Source organism: Columba livia, chromosome 15 (assembly GCF_036013475.1).
Source record: "Columba livia isolate bColLiv1 breed racing homer chromosome 15, bColLiv1.pat.W.v2, whole genome shotgun sequence".
Classification (NCBI taxonomy): domain Eukaryota; kingdom Metazoa; phylum Chordata; class Aves; order Columbiformes; family Columbidae; genus Columba; species Columba livia.
The window spans coordinates 2,508,330-2,529,190 of NC_088616.1; the positions used below are offsets into that span (position 1 = coordinate 2,508,330).

The window sequence follows — 20,861 nt, forward strand, 5'->3', positions numbered from 1 at the left end:
CAGCCCGTGTGTGCACACAGGAACGGCGAACAGGAAAACTGAGCCCAAGTCTGAACCAGCCCTTGGATGCTCATCAAGGTTAATGCATCCCACCCACGGACATCCGAAACGCACCTGCACTCAGCCCAGACCGAGCACATCCTCAGGAGGCAGAAGGACCTTTCTTCACAACTTTGGACGTCCAGAAAGGTTGTAGCGGTGAAACACGAGGTGTGCGGCAGGGGAACACGGCCACTGCAGTGGGGTCAATGCTCTCCTGGCACCACCATCCATAGCCAGCTGTGTTTTACCATCGGAACAGCAACACGGAGCGATTGTTTTAAAAGGGAACAAGTGACTGAGTCCTGCAGAACAAATCCTACAAATTTCACAATTTGAAAGCACACACAATCACTATTCAAATTCTTTTCAAGAAACCACAGTTAGGATTAATAGATAACGATTTTCCAGCCATATGATTCTGGTTTTTGGCTTAAATCTCCCACCATTCTTACAGTGATGTCCACTGACCAAACACAAGAGGTGGTAGTGACGATCCAGCTCCAGCGAGCTCTAGGAGAAGGGACTGAAAATTCCTTGGCTTCCCTGGAGACTGATGAGAAAACTACAGCAGGAAAATGATGGACTTTTGCCATGGACCTTTCAGTAGGGCCAGGACTTTAAAACAACATCTTATTTTAGAGTTCAACTCTAAATAGAATACTTCAGAGTCTAATGTGCATTAAACAAAGCCCGATGGTGACAGCGGTAGATCCTGGGAGCCGGGAGGACTCTGTTTTTCTATACAAAGGTGACAGTCAGGAATAACTTCTTTGACACAGACAGATGATAAATCAGTGACATACCATGGATAGTAAACTAGTGAGAGCAGCGAATCAGGGCTATTCACTTCCAAAGCTCTCGAACTATCAAAGACAAGCATTTATTTGGGAGAGTAAATATACATTGAGCAATTTCAAAATCTTTTCCAAGGTTGCTCAGCTTCAGATTCTTGTCATTCACTTTTTCTATAGAAGTCATGATTATCCAGGGAGAAAAAAGACCTATGTTTTAAAACTCCCTTCTGCATAAGAAATATTTGCAACAGAAACAACTAAATTATGGTCTGGAATCTTAAAAGGGCGTTAATGCCCTGTAAGATTGGCTTCATGCCTAGACTGTTGGCATTTTAATTCAGAGTAGACCCCTTAAACAACTCTTCCTCATTTCCAAGGAAAGACATTACAAAACAGCCACTGGGCTCATAAAGCCCAATACGTCCTGAAATACATCAAATAAATGTACCCTTTCAAAAACCTGCCTGAAAAGGGGTGCATTCTCTTTATCTATACACTTAATCCTGTAACAAACTGCAAATAGTTAAGGCATCTGTTTCAAGAAGCCACAAAGGAGGAAAATTATTTGCTCCAGCTCAGGAGGAGGAAATTAAATGTCAAGACTTGTCCCTCCAATTATTTTAAAATACAGTCAGTGCCACTGACTTCAAATCAAACTGTGGCAGCCGCTGGTGTGGGATTTCCGGGACACGACACTTGCCCATGCTCAGAACAACCGTCCATCAGGCGTGGATTCCTGTGAAAACACGGGGTTACCGCGCTAGGTGACAGTACGTGGAGAGGTGACACGGTTACAACAGCAGAGCTCGATTTCTATCAGGTCAGCCCCACTGATCTCCTCGTGTCCTTGGTGACGTTTTAGGCCTAAACCAAAAAACAAATCTGAAAGTTACTGTTGCCTGCTTACAATTAATACCTAACAACGACTCTCTAACATAGTTTTGTTACAGTTGTAAAGTCAAATTAAGAAAGAATGTAACATTAAGGCTGCTTGTGCAACCTTACCTCCAGTCCAGTACTACTGTGCATTTACATTACACAGCTGCTCGCTTAGCATTGAATATGAATAAGAGATGCTTCCTCTTAAAGGTCTGTACACTAAAATCACTGTTCATGAGTCTACTCTGGAGGACCAACACCTATTTTATACTAAAACCAAACACAGGGGGACGTTGGGTTTGGCAGGTTTGCTTTGCGGTTGGTGTTGTTTCCCCGCATTGTCTTCCTTCCCAACCCGAGCAGCTCATACCATTGTACCAACTATTTTCTCCAGCCGCAGTATTGAGTCCCCCCCGCCACACTGTGCACGTTTCAGGATCGCTGAGAAGCATTAGCAATCACCGCAGTACTTTTCTTTCATCCCTGTACATACTCGATAATCTTTATTAAAATATCCCCATAGCTCCTGCTGCCCTTGCTCTCCCTCCCCAGGAGGTTTGCACATGGACGTTCTCAGCCATTATCCTCTCCCACGCTCCCCATTTAATGCTCCATAAAGCTATATCATTTTCCCAAACAGAGGCTTGGTGACAACTAGGCTACTGACCATAAATTTCCCAGCCCTGGTGCCCCCATTCCTTGCGCTGCTCTCGGCATCTCCTCGAGATGCCGTTTGTCAAGATGTTTTTCTGCAAGCCCGACCCGCCCGGTCCGGCTCTGCAGACCCACAGGTGACCAGACAGGGCTGACGGGGGAAACGTGACCAGACAGCAGCACCACGTGAAAAAACAGGGGAACATCAGTCTGGTTTCATCCTCCCACTTCTAAACTTGCAGATGATCTAGACGAGAATTGTCTGTAGCTAAATGAAATGATTAATTGGCACAGACGCCCAGCACAGTTTTCCCCTCTCCGGATTTGTTCTAAACCCACGCCAGAGCGCAGTGGCAGAGCCAGCCTGTGCTCCTAGCAGCCTGATTTGGGGAGAAGAACCCCCCAGCTCCACAACATCCCTGGGATCACCCATCTCCCATCCTCTGCTCTGCAGCTGTTCCCAGCTGTGCAGGGAGGCGGCAGGACAATGGCACCTTGTTTCGGGATCCAAAAGGACATTCTGAGCAATTCCAGCTCCCTTACAATGCACAGAGATCTTCCTTCTGCAAAGAAACACGTCCAGTTTCTGACCCCAGACAGATCCACTTTCTGAGGATCATCATTCAAGTTGGTTTTGCTTTACACATGCAATGGGAGAGGAGAGACACACCACTTATTTCATAAACTCATTTTGCCTAAAACGCGAGTACTGAATCTTGAAACAACCCTTTATAATGAAAGAAGTGCTGGAAACACGGTTTCCAGCACAGAGCACAATCTCTGTACACAGTGTAATTACATCTTAGTGTTCTACAGAATACCAGCATATGGCTTAAATGCTATTAATTGTAAGCAGTTTTGTTCCACAGGATGTTGTTTGCTGATAACTATTCAATTAGGGTTATTTCGCAATTAGTCTACTCACAGTAAATTTATTCCAACTGGAGTCATCTGTGGTGCAGCAAATTAAAATGCTGTCTGGGCTGCACATGCAGTGGCTCTTACACGCTCCTTAACCGTGTACAGCTCACCACAGTCATTTTGCCACACAACAGATTAATGTACAGAAAAGCAGCCGCAGCCAATATCATCAGGAACCCTGGAACCAGGAGAAAAAGACAAATATGGGGTTCAATAACCTTTAGATCAAACCCAGTGAGTCCAAAAATGCATTGGCAAAAAAGAAATAAAGCCATACGGTTACGTGTCACTGTGCACCTACACGTGCATATTGAGCAGATGAAATTCTGTATTTGCTTAGTTACAGCTCCCATTCTTTTATAATCATACAGAGGATGCTATCGTTCCCATCCCTTGAAGAACTGCTCTGCTGCACCCTGTAAATATTTGGCATCTTAGTAGGTTATCTTCTCCCTTTCTGCAAATCACGCCTCCTTCTCTCAACCGCTTTGAAGCAATCAGATAAAAACACTATAGACATGCAGATTTCTATTGCCTGTGCATATTACGTGGTCAACAGAGCCCTCTTCTCTCCGTTTTAAAACCGAAGAAGGTTGTATTTCCCAAATGAAATAGAAAGTTTTCTTCTCAGCAGCCTGTAAGAAACTGAAATCTCTTGTTTCAAAGTGCTAGATCAGCATTATCAATAAGCAACCAGGGAGAAAACGGTCTAATCTGTAAATAACTCTTCCAGTGCTGCCGAATGATGTGGCATGAGGGTAGCTTGATTATTTTTCTGCTTTATTTATGAGTTGGGTTTACCCCACAGGGATGAAGGTGGGAGAAAATCTGTTTGATTTATAAACTAAGACAACAGAAGAGCCAAGGGGAAATAAATCTGGCTCACTTGAGACTCCCTGCTTTCCCAGGGACTTTTGCCAGAACTACATGTTAGAAAACACTCCCCCAAAAAAGTGTTACATACTTTTGGTCTATCTAGGGCTACAGATCAGGGTCAAGCAGAACCCAGTTGGGTAATTAATGACTATGATTAGGCCAGAGTCTCCCGTGGGGCTCCAGCAGCCTGGAGAAGCTGGCCCGGGAGAGGGCTGATGCAGATACCACTCAGCACTGTGACTGATGGACTTGGTGCCAACAACTGGGCTGGATACCCAGTGAACCCAGGGATTCAGAGATACCAACTACTGTCATCCACGGGGGAGTGAAAAGCAGAGATTTCAGGGCCTGGATCCAGCTGCTGGGTCCCAAGCTGGGCTTTTTTCATCGCAGAAGGAAGACTGCAAGTAGGAGATACAATTTTAATACGCATGTCGGAATGCGGAGTTGTGTAATCGCATTGCTGCCCAGCAATCTGGGCAGCAATCTCAGCAGTCAGGGTCACTGTGGCCATCCTTAACTGTGCTCCTGCCCACAGGAACATGGGATTCTGCAGGGGAAAACATGGCATACTTTGGGTCAATTGTGCTTTGTCAATAAGAGTTTGCCTAGGCACAGCGTGAAGCCAAGGATTGTCACTGAAGCTTCTGCTTCTTTCCAGTACATCTGTACGAGAGAAAGGCCACGTATGATGGTGGACAAGGAAGGGAGGCAGCCGGTCCAGGTCCACCAACAGTTTTGGTGAGCATAAGGGAGTCTGGTACACCAGCAGAACCAGCGTCTCCAGTCTGGCCTGTACAGGACCAGGTTGGAGATGGCCCCAGCAAGGAGACAAAATGCCACGCTGTCCACAAGTTGATGTTCTCCACATCACATCTCCTGAGAAGACACAAACTCCCCCAAAGGACGTCCCCTGTATCCTCTCCCCAACCTGCAAAGGACTCAAGTTGCCCTTTCCTCATCCAGCCTTGTGCTGGACCAACTTTCCCTCTCTTACCTTGCCTGACTGCATCTCACCTCAAAACACTCTTGTACCAACTCCAGACATTCCCCTTTGAGTGACCTGCAAGCTGCCACTTGCCCTGATCTCAGCCACGACTTTGGACAAGGCTACCCCAGAAGCCCTTGACACCAATCCCCTGTTCCACAGCATCTGTGCCCTGTTTCCAGGCCCAGCTTGCTGGCAAACACCAGCTCACGGGCTCTGCAAGTTGGCGAGTGCTGAAGTTGCCATGTCCCGGTGAGCAGCGTCAGCAGCGTTGTCTGTGCAGCGGCCTCAGAGCGACTGCAGCCCGTGTCCTCTGGTTATCAGGAAATAACACTTGCATGGCTAACAGGCAGTGGACATGATGCTCTTGGTTTTAATAATTCTTTCTTTTATGCACTGAAGATAGTTATATTTGACTTCTTTTGCCTGTTGCCTTTGGAAACAATGAAATACTTAAAAAAGCAACAGCTTGTAAGATCCTGTTCCCATTGATAACCACTCAAGTGAATGTATCACTTAACACCAGTGAAAACCCAGCTGATGGAGCCCTGTCCGTGACTGACGGCTACACTTGGCAGCTTCGTGGTTTTGATCAGCTGAGACAGGATCCAAGGGGATGAAATGCTGGATGACATCTCAATGGGAACCACAGCACTGGGAACACGTTTATACGTTGGGATAATGGATAAATGTACCGCTCCAATGCATAAATATTTATATTTCACAGCTCTGCTGAAAACAGACAGGAAACCTTTCTTTAAACCAAACTGAAGGGACTAGCACTCACACACTGGATACACAGACTCAGTCCCTGGATGTCTGACTTTAGCTAGCAAACAGCTTTTTAGATGCAGAAAGTGCCAAGACCTCTACTCAGACCTCCCCGTACCAGTCATCCTGACTATGGAGTGTCGTATATACTCAGAAGCTGATGGCCAATGCTTCACAAACATCTCCCCAACCAAGCCAAACATCTTCTAAGGGCCTCCCTCCGTAGCTGCTAAGACACCTTTGGTGAGGGCTGGAGCCAGTCTGGGAGTGACCAACAGCAGGGCTGATGTTCTGCAGTGGTGGGGGGAGACCTGAGAACACAACACGCTTAAACTCAGGCAACAGATCTTTAACGGGGTTGTAAAATTTAAGGGACCTATCAAGGTGTATATATACGTAAGGTAGCTTCAGTTTTGGGGTTCCTACTTGTCTCTGTCTTGGTAGCCCTATATTCAGACATTTGAGCAGTGACTCCTCCACGTGCACCATGTCCCAATCTGCTTGTGCACTGGCACCTCCTGCATAAGCAACTCGTGTCCCATTCCATATGCTGCTTTGTCCCTGCCCCTCAGCAAAGCTCCCAGGTCTGCTCTGTGTGTAACACAGCATGTTCACATTTTCTGCCAAGGAAATCTGGCTGCTGAAGTGGTTAACTTCAGCTGTCAGCATGGGCAGGAGGAATAACCTCGAGGCAAAGAAAAGTCAACGTTTTCTGCAAGGATCCATCTGGCTAAGTTAACACATCCCTCAATTATTCTTTTTAAACAAGCTTTGCTGCCTAAAATAAAAATCTAAACGAAACTCCAGCACTGCAAACCTAAAAGCTGTAGCCACAGTCTTTTCACACTTAATTTTTTAATGTGGTATATATCCACACCTCATTACTAAATTCACATGTATTTTACAATAAAACCATCTTTGGACAACTTCTCCATTTCTCTAGTCCTGTTTGCAGCTCCCAGTTTTCTTGTAATACGTTTTATTACAAAGGAAGCATTTATACCAATGTGCAATGTACACACATGCTGAAAGGCTCCACGTGTAAAAGGTGACACTGCTTTTGGTTCTAAGAACACACAATTATCCTGACTGCAGGGCATGAGATAAATACTGTATTCAAAAAAGAAGCAATAAATGTTTCTCGAGAAGCCTGTTTTTAAGAACAGTAGTTGTGCAGAACTTTTGGAAAGCCACCCTGCATCTCTGGGAGACATATTATGGGGAAGGGATGGGATCAGAGGTGTGTGCAAAACTGCACACTAATGGCAATAGAGCCTCCAGCTCTCTCGAGGATATTGCTTGTGTATTTGTACAGGTGACGGATTTACCCTACACAATGTATTGATGGCATTACTAAGATATGTCCTCGATCCCAAAAAGTGTAGGACAGTGTCTGCAAGGTGCTGATCTCCACCAGCATTCTCACAGACCAGAGCTGCTTCTCCTGTCACTAGAGAAGAGGGAATCACAGAATCCCAGAATGTCAGGGGTTGGAAGGGACCTGGAAAGCTCATCCAGTGCAATCCCCCCATGGAGCAGGAACACCCAGATGAGGTTACACAGGAAGGTGTCCAGGCGGGTTGGAATGTCTGCACAGAAGGAGACTCCACAACCTCCCTGGGCAGCCTGGGCCAGGCTCTGCCACCCTCACCCCCAACAAGTTTCTTCTCATCTTTAAGTGGAACCTCCTGTGTTCCAGTTTGAACCCACTGCCCCTTGTCCTACCACTGGTTGTCACCGAGAAGAGCCTGGCTCCATCCTTGACACCAAGGATGTGCTCATTGCAGAGGATTCACCAGTGGGACCCCAGCCCCTGGGGCACTCGCTGGTGCTCGGCCTGCCGCTGATGTTTGCTTTTGCTCAATTCTCACCTCTCTCTGGTCCTTTTATCTTCCCTTCAGCTTGTGCTGCCCTTGCTGTCCCTCTCCCTGCTTCCCACTGAGCACCAACTCTTCTGCCTGCTCCATCTTTATCTCTGATGTTTCCTCACCCAGCTTAATGATTTTGAGTATCACCATGATAAGAGAGAGAGAAAAAACACCAAAAGAGACATGGTAAAAAAACCAAAACATAACAGTCACAGATGCACTGGGGTGGGAAATGGGGTACACACACCATTTATCCTGGTAGTAATGTAACATCTGAATTAAAAGCCTCAGCTTCCTATTACAGAGAGAAGCTCGTTTGGAAACATCTTCTGGGGCACCTCCTTTTTACCACTGTCCATGCAGAGAATTCAGCCTCCTAATTTATGCCACAGCAACACGGATCCTCCTCTCCCCACCCTGAAACCACCTACTGCACTGATGGTGCAATAAACAGGTAAGCCGTGGGGGTTGGAGGATGTACCTAAATATTCCTAATTAAAGAAACTAATCATCCCCTGGTCTCCATGGCTCACCACGTTTACTCTACCACCTTGAAGCAAGACCAGTTCTCTTGTTTGTGAAAGTCCCTCTGCACTTTCAGCTCGGATAAAGACATGGGCACATCCTCAGACGTACAGGCTGAAGTGCCAATGACGGGCTGAGGACTTGGCGCTGCTGGATAAAGCTGGGCGCTGATCAATACCTACTTTGATCAACTCATCAATGCTTTTTTATAAGAACTAAAAATAAAAGCACTCCACTGCTAGGGAAGCTTACATGTAAATGAATGGTAGTGCGTGAAGCACTGTTCTAGAAAAGCAGCAGCGGGTCAGCTCGCACATGCAAACCGACAGCAAGCGGAGACGCCCGTGTGTCTGACCGCACGGGGAACCAGAGCACCAAACCAGAGCTGGGCTTAGGCTGGCAGAGGTTACTGACTCTCCACAACACTGATTCTGGGTATTAGTTTTGCTGATTGAAGAACATTAAAAATAGAAGTGAGCCACAAAATCAAAGTTTTTGCTATGTTTTTGGATTTTTTATTTTTATTATACTTCTGATAATTTTCTGGGTTATGAAAATGCTTAGCGGTCCTGGTGATTAGCTACGAGTCCACTGTGCCAGAGAAATGGCCATATGGCCTCAACAGCAATGGCATTCCTTTACCAGCTGAAACGCACCACAATCCACCATGGCTGTTCCCTGATCCCCAAAAAGCACGTGGCTCCTGTACAGAATAACAAAACTTCAACTTTGCTTCTCTGTGTCTGTAGATTAAGAATTAAAAGGAACAGGAGTAGTAGCTGAACAGTCAGATCACGTAGTGTAATAAAAATTTGGCGGAAGTGAGAAGAAATCCTATAGGAATCTACCAAGGATCTTGTGACATCCACATGACTCCACGTTCAAAACATCCTCAAACCCTCCCTCGTTTTCACAGCCTAAGCACATTACACATTCATGCAATAAAGGCATTTTTTGTAATCAGAAGGCCATTTCAATTATCCAGAATCCTTCCCTCGACAGAACCGTGTTATTTCTCCTTCACCTTCTACCAACTTACCCTCCAGCGTACAGAAGCGCGTCACCTTCTCTGGCATCAGCTTCCCGTGCTTGTGCTGACAATAGACGTCGGCGATCTCCTGCCGGCACTGCTTGGACTTGGCCCGGGACATGGCTGAGATGGCCTCTTTGCCCGTCACCTCGCACTTCGGGGGCTGCTCGGACCTCACTTCAGGGGAGCTGTTTCCACTTCTTTTTAAGTGATGCTGCCTGGGAGACCTGTGAATCTCTTTCAAATTGTTGTTGTTGCTGCTGTTTTTGCCCGGGTGATCGCTGAACTGCACCACCTCATTGGAATTCTTGCCCAGCACCACGTTCTCCTTCATCTTCTCCTCTTCCAGTTTCTTTCTCAAGTGCTCTTTTTGCTTGCTAAGGGGTTTTTTCACCAGCTCAGACTGGTGTTTTTGCCTCTGAGTCCTGGGAGCAAAGTTACTGTTATCAATATTTTCAAAGTCCTTGGGGACTGAATTTTCATTATTGCTGTCCGTTCGCATTTTCTCTTTCGGTCGGTGGGAAAAATAGCCATCCTATAAATGGGGAGAAAAATTATACTCGTCTTACTAAAAACAGTCACGTCCCGTGCAGTACAAGCATTTCTTACATGAAAACATAAATCAATTACAATCCAACACACTGCAAAAAATCCCCATATGAGGGTTCACAACAGAAAGACGGAGCTGAGAGGTGCCTGAGCTGCCAGGTCAGTGCAGCCAGCCCTGCATCCCCCCATCACCCAGCCACGTTCAGCCCCAGCTCAGATGGAGCCAGGAGGTTTTACACAGGTTTGTGAGCAATTATCAACCAGAGACACCACCCTGGCACCATTAAAAGCCAACGGCGAAACAGACACGGGGTTCAGTGGAGCGCGAGCAGCTGGTTCAATGCTTTCCTGCACTCCTCGTGTCGGTAACCGCAGTCTGGGATCCCAGGGACTGCTGGTCATCTGCAGAAACCACCATGCGACTTTATAGCTTGAGATTGCTTTCAGTAAAGTCACTCTGCTACAAATCAAATACTTGCTAATATATATATTTTCTAATTTCTTCACAATAAACCCTGGGAGGAGCATTTCCCTGGGCTCGGCTCTTGAGCACCATGTTCCTCTGTTGCACGCTGGGCACACATTGATAAACACACAGATCACGACATTGCAACATGTAAAATATATCACATAAAGGAAAAGAACTGACCACGTGAAGTACTTGTCTGATGCAGAATAACGCTTTGCTTCACGATCTCCACCTCTTACCACGGGAACTTGTCCCAACCCATCAACAACAAGTTTACAACACCAAGGGAAAACAAGGATGATTCCAGGGATCCTAGAGATGACAGAGAACACGGCAACCTGCTCTAGAAAAGATGTGACAGACTAGAACAAAACCGAGAGGCATTTCTACGTGTGTATGACTATCAAATGGGAACATATCAGATGGCCACAGTGGCTCCCAGCCCGCAGGGGGCACAAGTGTTAGACCCGCAGAACAGGAAATATCTCAACAGGAGATGAAATCAACGGGGAATTGTTACTGAAATACCTGAAGACAGGAGTATAAATATTGATAGACTTTTTGAGTCTGTTCTGTTTTCTTTCCCCAAGTGCAAGATCTACCAAGCAGCAATCAGAGGCTGGGAGAGACAGTGGCCGTAACACCCACTGATGGGAGCTCCTCTCAGCACCACCAACTACTGCTCGTCTTCAAAACATTTTACCAGCGTTAGCTAATTGTTTCTTACACCTCTTCTGCAAGGAATTATCGAACAGTCAGGTTCTGTAGAGGAAGGACAGGGAGATAATGGTTTATCCAAGGCCAGGATCACTTTGACCTCTGCAGCTCAGCAATGAGCAACGTTTGAATCGTTTGTTCATTAGAAGATGTGGTTTTGTGAGTGACTGAAGTGTTTCTCTCTCCATGAATATCTCCAGCTCACAAGTAGCTTTAGCTATCAGACTCAGAGGAATGTGAAGGTTTATATACATATATATATGAACATGCACACAAAAAATATACCAAAAAAAAAAACATGGAAACACACAAACCAAACCCCAAAGGTTTTTCAAACAAAATATTTCTAGTTTAGAGAGAATATATGTTTTTAAAAAAATTGTCTTTCTAATTGTCAAGGGCACACATTAAATCAAATTCTGTCTTTTTCCTTTGAGAATAAAAAAGAATAGCATTTTTCATAGAATCATAGAATCATTTTGGTTGGAAAAGACATCTGAGAACATTGACTCCAACTGTTAACCCAACGCTACCAACTCCAGCACTGCCCCGTGTCCTGAGAACCTCATGTCCGTCTGTCCAGCCCTCCAGGGATGCTGACTCCAGCACTGCCCTGGGCAGCCTGTTCCAATGCCCCACAGCCCTTTGGGGAAGAAATTGTTCCCCACATCCAACCTCAACCTCCCCTGGCGCAACTTGAGGCCGTTTCCTCTGCTCCTGGTGCTTGTTCCTGGGGAGCAGAGCCCGACCCCCCTGGCTCCAAGCTCCTTTCAGGCAGTTCAGAGATCAGAAGGTCTCCCCTCAGCTCCTGTTCTCCAGCTGAACCCCCCAGGTCCCTCAGCCGCTCCATCACACTTGTGCTCCAGCCCCTCACCAGCTCCGTTCCCTTCTCTGGACACCAAAGAGAAAACAAAACAAAAGAAGAAAAAATAGTTTCAAGCCAGCCCTCATTCCCGTGAATGACCAAAGTAAAAAACCCCACTGTTTTCAGAGCCCAGATTCCTTCACCAGCCTATATCTCTAATGTATTTCAAAGAAAGAGACCACTCCAAACCCAGCAGCAAACAGCAGATAGAGCAAAACAAATGTAAAGCTTAATGTCATACCCAAGACAACTCCACTGAGGTGCCGCTGCTCTAAGACCTCAGACGTTTGAGAGTTCTCATGTTCCCTTTGCTGTTCAGCCGACTCCAAAACCTCAGCTTAGTTATGCCACTTGGATATTTTTATTTGCTTTATTTTCATGCACTTGGAGCTTGGATTTATAGATGTGTCATAGCTCAGAAACTTTAATTATTGTGCTGTCACATTTCATCTAAGCTGGTGTTGGAATTCACCTTTTTTCCTCATCAAATAACAAAATGCAAGATGCCCTGCACTCTTGTGCACATATATATATATGTGTGTATATGTATATATATATACACACACATATATATATATGGCTGGACGTGCAGATATCTGGATGGATGAATGAGAATAACTAAATGAGAATAACTAAATGAAACACAGCAGGTCCCCCAGGGCTTTCCCTTGTTTCTTTCAACTGTTTTATCTCCCAGTTATATGGAACAAGAGGCATCTAAGATGCTATTAATGCCATTAATATAAATTTTATATCCCAAACACAGCCTGAGCTGTTCTTTAGAAGCAGTCCTTTATCTTCATCAGGTTAAGTAGTGAAATAAGAAGAAAACGATAAAAGAGCAAATGTGAAATTTATTTATTGCATTTCAGTGGCACACGGAGCTACAGGGACACCACAGGAGCACAAAGCACCCCTATCGTTAGTTTTCATTGTTAATACAGTTTGAAGCACTTTTCATCTGTATATGGAGAATTTCACCATGCTGCAACTTAGGGCCAAATTACCTAACTGCAACAATGGGGAAAAAATATCTATCTTCTCTATTAAACTCTTTCTAATGTCTCTAAAGGCGACTCTGCGACAGGATATTTCTGTGTATCTTGGCAACATTCCCTCTCGCAGTCTAACTCCTGCTCAACGATTTTTCTCTTTAAGCTAAAAAAAGTACTAAATCCTTCTCTGTACAGCAAATGGCATGTTGATGAAGGGGAAAGAAAGGGAGAGGAGACGCTCACTGGCATTGGTTTTTCGTGGTAATTCTCAATACCCACAAACAAGACACCGACCCGAGCCAGAGCCACGGGCACACGCCCTGTCCCAGCCCTTCCAGCCCCTCTGCAGCTCCAGGGACGAGGTTCATGCCCAATTCTGTTTCAAACGGCATCTGACATGATGCTGATGGGATGTTCCAGTCGGGATTGTCAGTCTCCACATTCCCACCCCTGCGCAGCTCCCGGGGACCAGGACCAGGACCGGGACTGGGAGCGGCAGAGGCCGCAGATCCGGGTGTCTGAGCAGAGCGAGCAGAGGGCGGTAGAAAGCTCTGATGAAACCTCAGGAGAAGAAAAAGCAAAATAAACAGCAGATTTACTGGTATAAGGTTCACCTCTTTAAACTGTTTTCCTCCTTCGAGTGCTCTGCGCCCCTCTGGGAAATGCTTTTCCAAGTCTACATGCTGGAATTTTAAGAGACCAACGAATTTTCAATGCTTCAAAGGCAGACACAAACCCAAGCCTGGCTGTAACTGCTCCCTGCCCGCGGGGACAGCAAACGCCACAAAACCTCCCGTCACGGAGGACACTCGGTGTCTGCAGGGACGCCGCTCTGGGAGGAGCAAGGACTAAAAATAAAGCACTGTCTGTAGAACAACTGTACCAACCCAGAGCTATGGATATATGTTGAAAGATAAGGATGTGTAATAAATACTGCAGTTGGAAAGTCAAATTCCAGCCGCACGCGATCCCACACCTGTCGATGCAAACGTTAAACGCCACAAAACCAGAAATCTCCATCCACCTTTAACCTGCATTCTTCTCTCACAGTAACTTTCACCAAAGCCGAGCGTGATTTTTACAGCCTAATGATCTCAAGACAGGATCCACGCGTGGCAGCAGAACGTACACACGTGCAGTGCAGGGGAAGCGAAGCTCAGCGCTCCCAACTGAAACCAATAGCTCCTGTTCATTTGTGAAGTTCAGGGGTACGACCAAAAGTAGCACATCTGGTCTTCAGCTGGCTACCGGACAATGGGTTTTACTTGCTCTCAGTTATTTATTTATTACAGTGCTGGATTAATTGCAGAATTTATCTGCCACGCATGTCTGAGACATTGAAATCAGAACAAAGCAATCCCAGAGAGGGATGATCTCGAAACCAGGCGTTCCTGGTTCTGACAGCACCACGGGATGTACATCAGCAGGTTTGCTGTTTCAAACATGATCATTTTCAACTTTTGTCTAGCTATTCATTAGCAGCACCTTCTTATCTCTCTTTGTGCTTGCAAATCACATAAATACACTGAAAAAATGGAAGGTTATACCCCAACCAAATTAGAAGCAGAAAGGCTATAAATATAGCCTGTGTGTATCTGCAGACAAAGATGAAAGCAGTATTTTCAAACCAACACCTGACACTGCTATTTTCTGTTGTTGTACAGACTTAATCTCATCCACAGAACACACCAAAAATTATTATGGAAATCATAGCAATAGAGTAATTCACTTTACCCAAAGGCAGCTCAGCCGGGAGGCTGCCCTATACACATTACCCAATATTACAGGTCTCCAACTCGACCCATGCCCCCCAAGAGCACGTTATTTCAACTGTGCTTCCACCGCGCTCCTGGCAAAACGTTCCCTCTCCATGTGATCCTACGTGCGCTTCTCCGGCAGTCCAGAGCGCCACGTGGGGACAGGGACACGGGGCACCTGCCATGGGACACCCCCATGGGTCATGACCCGCTCCTGCTCCCGGCGCCAACCACAGCCGTCCCGCTCCGGAAGAGACCCACGGGATCAGGTCAACGTCTTCTTTTCCCACCTTTTAAAAGGCAACACTGTTTACGGCCTGTATATAAAAAAAAGCCTTCAGAGGCTTTTTATCACTTTGGAGCACTGTATTTCAAAGCTCAGTTGTGACTCTATCACAGAACACAGGCCTTGGAGAAGGATTTCCAGAAACAGAAATGTTCATTTCTAACTTTATTCACAGAGAGGTGAAGTGCCAAGTACTCAATGGTGAGAGTCCTGGCAGGGAGAGTTTTGATGACCGCGGGGCCTCCTGTGTGTGTGTGCACACTGCGGTTGAGCACAGAACTCCAGAGTGTCAGGGGTTGGAAGGGCCCTGGAAAGCTCATGCAGTGCAATCCCCCCATGGAGCAGGAACACCCAGATGAGGTTACACAGGAAGGTGTCCAGGCGGGTTGGAATGTCTGCACAGAAGGAGACTCCACAACCTCCCTGGGCAGCCTGGGCCAGGCTCTGCCACCTTCACCAGGAACAAGTTTCTTCTCACATTTAAGTGGAACCTCCTGTGTTCCAGTTTGCACCCATTGCCCCTTGTCCTATCACTGGTTGTCACCGAGAAGAGCCTGGCTCCATCCTCCTGACACTCCCCCTTTCCATATTGATCCCCATGAATGAGTCCCCCCTCACTCTCCTCTTGTCCAGCTCCAGAGCCCCAGCTCCCTCAGCCTTTCCTCACACGGGAGATGCTCCACTCCCTTCAGCATCTTGGTGGCTGCGCTGGACTCTCTCCAGCAGTTCCCTGTCCTGCTGGAACTGAGGGGCCACAGCTGGACACAATATTCCAGGTGTGGTCTCCCCAGGGCAGAGCAGAGGGGCAGGAGAACATCTCTGACCTACTACAACATGGAAGTAAGCAATAACAAGCAAATAATCCCAAACCGGGAAAGAACAGTCTGTACCCAGGAGTGTGCATGGGATCATTGCCAATTGCATACTGACTGCCGGGGATGCTAAAAATAACAATATAACATTAATGCAAAAATAACATTTTAAGATCAGAGACACTGCACGTAACGAGAGAGTTTGTATTCTGCTCTTTGTTGAACACACAGGTTTTAATTCTCCAAACTCCACCTTTAGTGTGTTTAATTAAAATCTGTCACATTAAATAGTGTGTTTTGGTGTGTTAGCCACTACATCTATGGTGACTGAGGGTCTGGGGCTCAGCTACTGTGAGCCTGACTGAATTCCAGGTCCTATCTATCTCAGCAGGGAAAGCCCACGTTGTTCCTGCGGTAGAGCCTTTGTGATCTCCTGAGAAGACCATGGAACAAATTCACGTTGTCACCTACTACAGACCCAACAGCAGCTGCCGCTCACTGTACCTGGCACAAACACAGAGAATTTGGGAGAACTTTACAGCCATCCGTAACAACAAATGGATCTGAACAACAGCCTGTTAAGGCTCTCAAAGCTTTGCAAGCACAGCACACACCTGCTCTGCCACAGCCCGGTCCGGATCTGCAGACGGCCGCTCTCCACGCAGTTTGCACTTGCATCTGTCATCTATATTTGCCTCTCGGTTAAGCACGTTCCAGCAAAAATTTGCATTTGGCTTTGCCCAGTTTAGAAAATCTAGGTCACAAATTCTCACATAATCTTCCAGATGCAGTTCTCTACCCCAAGTCCTAAAGGCAAGAGGTGACAGACTATGGCTGCAATACTGACCAAGCGAAAACTCCAGCTAAGCAGCACATTTGCTGTGGGGTATCCCGCTCTAAGACCAGCATATGCTACAGAGCCATCAGGAACGCGTAGTTTCAGACTGACCCTGGCAGGGGCGATTCCACCAACAGCCAGGATTAGGCAGCGCGACTGTTAATTTTTGCAATATGCAAAAAGCCAACACCAGACCACTCGCACATCTGCTTCCAAAGAGATATAACCCAATGTGCATATAATTCAGCAGAAGCACAGATGTCAGAGGCCTGATGCACACCAGCTCTGCAGACTTTGCGGGGCCAAGGGGTCCAATTCGGACCCCAGCAACACCCCGAGCAGGCGGCACTGCTCCAGCACCCCCGTTACGCACCTGCGGACACACGGAGCTGCCAGATCGCCCCTCTGGAGAGCCTTTGTAAGGGAAGCTAAAGAAAACCCTCATCAGTTCACAAAGCCCACAACGAGAGCTTGTATTTATCTACAAAAGGTGTTTGTTGCGTCATGCAGAGCATTTGCTCCAGACAATAAGAAAATGCTTCTTTCTCAGGAAAAGTTATTCACGGTACGATTTCTATACCAAGGAAGTCCCATAATTACTACACAGATGGATGGACCATGTGCAATCAAGCCCTGAGTGGCAAATGTTCACAGTTTCAGTTTATCTGACACAACTGATTTTCTCCCCAGCACGGAGGGATTTGCCGTCTTTTTGTACTGAGAACATATTGTCATGTTCTTCCCCTGGCAAAGCTCGATACCTTACAGACACAGCAAAACAAACCAGAAATACGCATATGCACACAACAAAACACACAGACCTTCCTCTAAGTACAAAGTACTGGACATGATGACCTTGTACTATAAAAAAAATGGATTTTTTCTTTCTCCTGCCACATAATAAAATACAAACCAGTTATTGGTCAGATGTGAAAATACGTGAGCACTGGACAGTCATGCAGGATCACGCACGTCTGAGACAAAGTGAGCGGCTCAAGGTGATGAGCAGCTTCAAAAGCTGCACCACACGGCACAGCCTCCAAGAGATCTGCTCAGTTTTTACAGGACCACCTATTTTACCTGTCCCGTGACCAAGAAGAATTTAAACAGGTCTATGAGAAGATAATTAAAACAAGTTTCTGTTCAATATCAATTACATGTCTGTGACATATTATTTCGTAATGCTTGTTAATTATTCAATAATGACACCTTGCAATTGCCAGAGGAGTCGGAGGATGGCATCTTTTACAAGCAAGTGCTGCCCCTGGATTAAATCCTACTCTTTTTTGTGCCCTAACCTTTGTGTATTTGAGGACTTTTTGCTAGTTGAAACCAAAACCCTTCCCTCCAGCAGAACTACAAACATCACACTACGGCTGTCAGAACAAGAGCAGAAATTTTAAGTACTCCTTATGCTTCAGTGGGCTCAAAAATCCCGTTTCACCCTCTTTTTGGCCAGCTGGGCACCCATCTCCCTCGGCACACGGCCACCGGTTCCATGGGCAGGTGCCAAACCAAGGACCATGGACACTTCAGCCCGAGGTCATCGCGGGAAGCAGCTTCGCTCCATCCTCCTTTCCCACATGAGGCCAAGGAAGAACATCCTTTTCCATCACTGTAACATTAGTCTCCGGGGCATTTGCCTGCAATTGTCCAAACGCTCACCCTGCTGTTGGATGCACACAGAAGGATGGTCGCTATCAGAACAACAAATCATCACTAAAAAAGCTCAGAAGGCCTCTGGGTGAAGGAAGGTGTTTTCCCAGTTAGGGTAGGACACTGACGCCAATATAGCACTGGCCCTGTTGTCGCTTGTCCTACCGCATCCCCGTGTCGAGTTACAAACCGACATCGCTCTGGTCGAGCCGCCGCGCAGCCACAGGGACACAGACATCCCAACGAACAAGGAATCGCGAGTTTTAGTTGAAGACATGGTTGGTGTGACACGAGACCCTTGGACACAGCACTTTTGGCAGGTTTGGACAACAGCACAGCCAAAGACAGCAGATGGACAAAACGCACCAGATGTTAACGCAGTCAGATTTTTTCCATATGTTTTTCTGTAATAAGTACACTGCACAATACTTCAATTGTCAGCGGCTGAAGACTTGTGAGAAACAATATATTAAGTTACTTTATGACTGCACATTAAAGAGGGAGACAGAAAAGGTGAAAACAAATTCATTGACTCGGAACATGCAAGCTGGTAGAGGTGAAATATGTAAGTGTTTCAAATGCAGTCCTTTCTGTTATGTAGAAAATTATGAGAAAAAGCGATCATTTGGGTTAATAGGAGGATTCTGATAATTGAAAAAGCATGAGTGCTTCAGGATTCAGTGCTAACAAATCCTGACGGGCACTGCTAGCCCAGATTCTTACACTTGCATTTCAAGGACCCATGGACCACCACAAAGTGCGCTGGAACATCTGCACTGGGAAATGATTATTTGGAGCATTATTTTTCCCTTTCTTCACAAAAAGTTACCATTGATTTTTATTTTGTTTTTAACATCAACTCCAGCAGCGTGTTCCAAAACACTAGAAACAACATTGTAAAAATATCATTAATAGAAGCTGGGGTTTGGGGGTTTATTTGGTTTAGTTTTTTTGGTTTGGTTTGTTTTTTTCCCTTTTTGCATACATAACATTTGTACACTAAGGAAAGACGTTCTGGTTTGAAATAGAATGAAAACAGCTTCAAAACTCTGGCTGCTTTCCTCAGAACAGAACTAAAGAACATGTGACTTACTTTCAGCGTGATTTATTATAGATTGGGTAGTAAAACAACATCGCACCCCTCAAGAGTCCAGACATTTTCACATTCGCTCCAGCTTAGCACAATAACTGTATGAACAGCAATATTGTATTAACAGTCATTTCAAATGTTCATCTGGTTATTAAAGAGCTCGGAATTCTGCTAGAGGGAGCTGTGAAAGCACATATCCACAGTAGCTCAAAAACTGACAGTTTGCTGCTCATTTAAACTTCTCAGGAAAATTGGTACTTACACGGGAGGACTGGAAGACACCACAGCCTAGTCAAATTTATTCCATCTGTAACCAAACTTGACTTATAACCAGTAACCGCCACCCCTTTATGTGCATTGTTGCTTTTCAAGTGATGCTTGATCGCATGTCCAGGCTCCAGACTAATGCACACAGCCCTGCTCTTGGCAAAAACTCAGCGGCAATAACATTGACTCTGAGCTTGGGCAGTATATACGTATACAGACATATACATACAGACACATATTTTAAGGTTTCAGTGCAGTCAGCTCTGCCTTGGTGCGGGCAGGGGAACCCGTCCCGACGTGACACGACACATCGCTCCATTCCCCGCTGAACAAACCCTCACAAGACCATTCACTAATCGCAATTGTCCTGGAAAGTTTACCAGCGTTATTAAGCTTCCTGGATTCATTTCAGCTTCGCCACATCTTTAAACTGAACTCACCACAGAACTAGGAAAGCGATGAACACTGGCCTGACGGTGCAAAACGCAGCTGCTGACAAAGCTCAGGAAAACCCTGGAGGTTTGTTTTCCTACAGCTTCTTCCCAAGGGAAAGTGCATCTTGTAATCCTTCCAATGAAGAGTTCAGACATGAAGGAGCTTACAAAGAAGTCAGCACATTCTCAAGGGAAAGGTAATTTAAGTGACTTTTTATATTAATGTCTATTACCTTGTGGTCCTTGAGCAGGACCCTCAAAGAGCGCTTGAGAAGACACAGTTTGGCAGAGCAGCAGCAGATACTAATGACCCAAGGCTTTTTAGCAGGTATGGGGCTACTTGTGCCATCCTCACTGCTTCCCGAGAGGCTTCCCCGGGGGTGACACAGCACCCGTGTGCCCGGGGGGCTTGGGCTGCACCGCGGCCTCTGCTGGGGCCGGGCAGCAGGTCAGCAGGGGGATCCAGAGCGGGACATCTGCAGAGTTGTTCTTCCTGCTGGTTATTCTAACACTGAAATGAAAACTTGATGTTCTGTGGTTTTAATTACCACCAAATTGTACTGCTTCGTTATTTGACAAACATGCCCCCGAGAGATCACATATATATATTTTTCAGCCTGGAGAAGAGGAGCTGAGAGGGATCTGATCAATGGGATCAGTATCTCAGGGTGGGTGTCAGAGGATGGACCAGACTCTGTTCAGAGGTGCCCAACGCCAGGGTGAGGGGCAACGGGCACAGACTGAAACACAGGAGGCTCCATCTGGACATGAGCAGAAA

General features: G+C 46.2%; 1 protein-coding gene across 4 annotated transcripts in view; it reads right to left on the reverse strand.

Annotated features, from left to right (window-relative positions):
* Nucleotides 1–20,861, reverse strand: part of XYLT1 (xylosyltransferase 1) — a 208,627-nt gene that overhangs the window by 95,363 nt on the left and 92,403 nt on the right. For all 4 annotated transcript variants that reach the window (XM_065030707.1, XM_065030704.1, XM_065030705.1 and 1 more), the window contains one exon: nt 9,358–9,883. In XM_065030707.1, coding sequence (XP_064886779.1) covers nt 9,358–9,850 — 493 coding nt within the window. In that variant the 5' untranslated portion in view covers nt 9,851–9,883. The remainder of the gene's footprint in view (nt 1–9,357; nt 9,884–20,861) is intronic.